This window comes from Telmatherina bonti (genome assembly GCF_933228915.1).
Source record: "Telmatherina bonti genome assembly, chromosome: 11".
NCBI lineage: Eukaryota > Metazoa > Chordata > Actinopteri > Atheriniformes > Telmatherinidae > Telmatherina > Telmatherina bonti.
The window spans coordinates 7,003,039-7,007,358 of record NC_136629.1 but is presented as its reverse complement, the minus strand read 5'-3'; the positions used below and the strand labels follow the sequence as shown (position 1 = coordinate 7,007,358).

Below are 4,320 nucleotides of genomic sequence, written 5' to 3'. Positions count from 1 at the left end.
AAATAAAGCATAGTTTATATTCAACAGATTGCAGTCCAGGATTCACACGACGCTTTATATATCTGACACAAACACTGACTTTTGTTCTCGCTGCAGTAAGTGATTCTTGTTGGGGTTGTCTTGGTTCTGTCAATGTCTACAATGCAAAGATGTAATTCAAACTACAAAAAATTCTATATTCAACAGATTGTAGTCCAGGATTCATTGACATTAATTGTTTAACTCTGTATTCCAGTTTAATACAATACACTGATCCATTGAATGTACTTGAGGTATGCTGGATCAGGAAGACATGGAAAAGTTGCAGAACAGCAGCCCTAAAGGAAAGACTCTGGACACCCGTGAGCTGCAAGACACTGGTTTCATAGATGGTTCTGTCTGCTTGATGTGATTACATGACCAAAGCTAGCTGATGAAGATTTTGCATGAAGCCTCCCTCAAACAGACACACTCATGTTTCTATCTTCCACAAGGCTGCAGAAAGATGGTATTCCAGTTAGATTTCTTGTGACTCCCAATGTTGATCTTATGTTTTTCAGCAATCCCAGCTAATACTCATCACGGAAGTACTTGGCAGAGATACACTTGCTGTTATCCTGGAAATCAGCTGCAAAATAATGCAGGAGGGAGTCAAGCAAAAACATTAGAAGAGGCATGTTGAACTGTTTACACCTTCTTCTGCTCTCTTTTGTAATGGGGATTGTTCCAGCAACAATAACCACTTCAATGGTAAAATGCTGGCTACAATGCCCGACAATGTCATGCAATGTCGGGGGTCTTCCAGGACTGATCAAATCTGTATCAATCATTCCGAAACTCTGACGAAGGTTTGTTTTACAAGGAAGTAACTAAATGAAGTAAGTAAATGACCTGTTCGTCTTCTGATGACTCCATGATGTAGTGGGTTGCTGGTTGTCGCATCAGGTGGATGTGCTTTGCTGAGGAGCCAGTGGTGCGAAGCTACCATCTGTGGGATTATGACTAAACGCCTCTAAGTCAGAATCCAATCTAGACATACAATACCTAAGTGCCAAGGAGCTTCGGTTGGTCTCAGATAGCCGGCTCCAGCCGATGAAGGGAGCTATTCATGACATGGTTGGGGAGCAGCCGGAGGATGATTGCCCCTCTCCTGATGCACTCTGGATGTTTGTGGAGAACCTGGTGCTAAATCACATGCAGACGACGTACTTCTGGGTCAGGGTTTTTTGCGTAGCAGAGCAGCTACTTCGCCACAATCAACTGTATGTCAGCCCTCGATCCAAGCTATTTTTGGCCAGTACCAGGGTCCAAATCCCCCTTACTTAGGGGGGCAATCTGGACATGGGGTCCAGGGCTCCTCCGGAATGTCCTGGGCTCTGCCCTCTGGTAACTCATCCAGAGTACCATGGGCACGAACCAGGAGGTGGTGTGTGGCCTAAGTGCCATTTCTTTCTAAGTCCAATTCAGAGTACCAGGGGTGTGAACAGGCAAATCAAAGAACATTGCACTAAGTGGGAGTACCAGGGCCACAAGGGTGGAGAAGGGTGTGTTGAGATGGGGTGGGGAGGGAGGGTTGCCTGGCTGTCTGTTCCTCTGGTGCGGGGCCAGGGGGACAGGGGGTCCTGCTTGACATGCCGGAGCCCAGGCTGTGGGGTTTTATGCATTTTATCTTTTTCTATTTGACCTCTTTGTCTCTGTCTGTGTTTAATGTAAGTTTTGATGCAGGGGTTTCAAACTCCAGTCCTTGAGGGCTGCAGTCCACCAGTGGTTTCCTGGTCCAAGACCTCTGATTGAATTCACATGGATCAAACACGATGACCGATTTGTTTCAGTCAGGTGTGTTGGACCAGGGACACAACAATAACCTCCCGGATTGTGGATCTTAAGGATTTTAGTTTTAATGCTTCTTCTGCACCCCGCTGCAGCGCTTCGAAGCATTTTTAATCCGACATGATGTGATGATCAGATAAAATTTGCTTTCGTGTCACGGCCTCACTTCAGTTTGAAGAGAAGAAGCTGGAATTTATTCTTTTCAGCAAAAATCCAAACATTTACATGAAAGAATTAAAATATTTTGGTTTTATTGAGGAGAGTTTTGCAGTTTTCAGCTGTAAAACTTAAATCATTTCATTCTTGCAGGAGTATTATCATCATCATTGTCGTCGTCGTCATAATCATCATCTTCATTGTCATTGTTATCATCTTCATCATCATTGCTATCACCATCATCATCATAATGATCATCATCGTCATCACATATTTGAAATCATCTCGCGGGACAAATATAATTTTAGTGGGCCTGAGTTTGACATGTATTCTGTAGAAGGACAAAACACCTTCTCTGTGATTCCAAGTACACACCTACTCTGGAGAACTGAGGTCATCAATATCATAAATATCATAATCATCATCATCACCATTGTTATCATCATCATCATCACCATGGTCATCATCATCATTGTCATCCAGGTTTGGAGAGCTCACTCTGCAGAACTCAGCAGTGGATCCAGTGCTGCGGAGCCAAACTCCAGCATGGAGCGGCTGGGTGAAGATGGTCTGGGCTCTGTGCAGGAGGGTCATGCTTCCCGAGACGCTGTAGAAGGACACAACACCTGCTCTGTGATCCAGGTACACGCCTACTCTGGAGGACTGAGGTCCTTGGAAGGAAGTGCTCACATTTTGGTGCCAAAATGTATACGTGTTTTGGTTACAATATAATGTCCACGATTTGCCATTACATCCAAACCCGCAGCTATACTGACGTCTACTAACATCCTGATATGCAACCGCAACAGAAGCTTCTCCCGTCATTTCCACCTCCCAGTAACAGCGTCCAGTCAGACTCTGTTTGCTCAGGACCTGACACCGCCCCTCAAACCTGTCCAGATCACTGAAATAAGACTGATGCTGATTCATTCTCGTCACCTTTCTGTTGTCCTTCGACAGAAGCAGCCGTCTGTGTGCTGTGCCCTCATCCAGGGTGATTTCTTCAGCATATTCTAAGAATCCAGCTCTGCTCTTTGGTTCTGGTTGTGGCAGCAAGACGTCCACATCTTTGACCGTCTGGCAGATGTTTGTCCATCCGTCTGTCAGGATGTCCTGCAGCTTATCTCTGAGCTGTGACACAGCTGCTGTCACAGCCTGGAAGTAGGCGAGAGGCCGGACGTTGATGCTGGATGAGTGTGTGGACTCGCTGCAGGCTGACGGTGAGGGGTAGTTGTGTAGAAACTGGATGTGATCCTGTATATCTGAGAGCTGCTTCAGCTCAGCGTCACTCCTCTTCAGCTCTGTGATCTCCTGCTCCAGCTTCTCCTGAAGCTCTTTGACTCGCCTTACTTCAGTTTCCTGCTGGGATCTGATCTGCTGCTTCACATCAGAGCTTCTTTTCTGGATGAGATGGATCAGATCAGAGAAGATCTTCTCACTGTCCTCCATCGTTGTATCAGCCGAGTCAGCAATGGCCTCCACCTCCTGCTGAAGCAGCTTTGCGTCTTTCTCTCGCTCCTGGATTCCCTGCTGGATCAGTCGTCGTCTCACCTCCAGATCTCGCTGTTTTTCAGCTCTTTCTGCTGCAGCTGAGACGGAATCGTGACCTTTATGTTCCTCTACGGAGCAGAGGTAGCAGATACTCTGCTGATCAGTACGGCAGAACATCTTCATCACCTCGTTGTGAGCAGAGCAGATGTTGTCCTGGAGGGTCTTGGAGGGCTCCACCAGCTGGTGTTTCCTGAACGTAGGAGCATCATAATGAGGCTGGATGTGTTTCTCGCAGTAAGAGGCCAGACAAAACAAACAGGACTTGGTGGCTTTCAGCTTCCTCCCAGTGCAGACATCACAGGCCACATCTTCAGGTCCAGCATAGCAGTGATCAGCAGGAGCAGCTTGGAGTCCAGTCTTCCTCAGCTGCTCCACTAAAGCTGCTAACGTGGTGTTTTTCTCCAGGACAGGCCTTGGTGTGAACGTTTTCCTGCACTGCAGCTGTAGATTCCCTTCTGATCCTCTCCATCCCAGTGGGATTTGATGCAGTCCCTGCAGTAGCTGTGTCCGCAGGGAATGGTGGTCGGGTCCTTCAGTGGATCCAGACAGATGGAACATGAGATGGTTTCTTGGTCCAGTTGATCTCCTTCTGTTGCCATTTCACTTCTGACCTGCAGAGCTGAGGTGAGGAGTAAGGAAAAGCAAAGAAGTTTATTAACTTTTTCCACATTTAAAAACAAGTAGCTTCTTTCCTTTTTTCTTCTCAGTGAACATAAGCCGGATTTCACCTTCAGCAACAAGCAGGATTTTCCATTATCTGGGGAACTTTAGGTTTAAACCGTGGGCTCACTTCTTACCTGGTCA

General features: G+C 46.6%; 1 protein-coding gene across 1 annotated transcript in view; it reads right to left on the bottom strand.

Moving 5' to 3' along the window:
* Positions 1-1,050: 1,050 nt before the first annotated feature.
* LOC306762016 (tripartite motif-containing protein 16-like) overlaps positions 1,051-4,320 on the bottom strand; it is a gene marked incomplete at both ends in the record, with an annotated part of 10,878 nt that continues 7,608 nt past the window's right edge. The window contains 4 exon segments of the mRNA XM_079248367.1: positions 1,051-1,164; positions 1,501-1,572; positions 2,464-3,951; positions 3,957-4,135. Of these exon segments, the coding sequence (XP_079104493.1) occupies positions 1,051-1,164; positions 1,501-1,572; positions 2,464-3,951; positions 3,957-4,135 (1,853 nt within the window).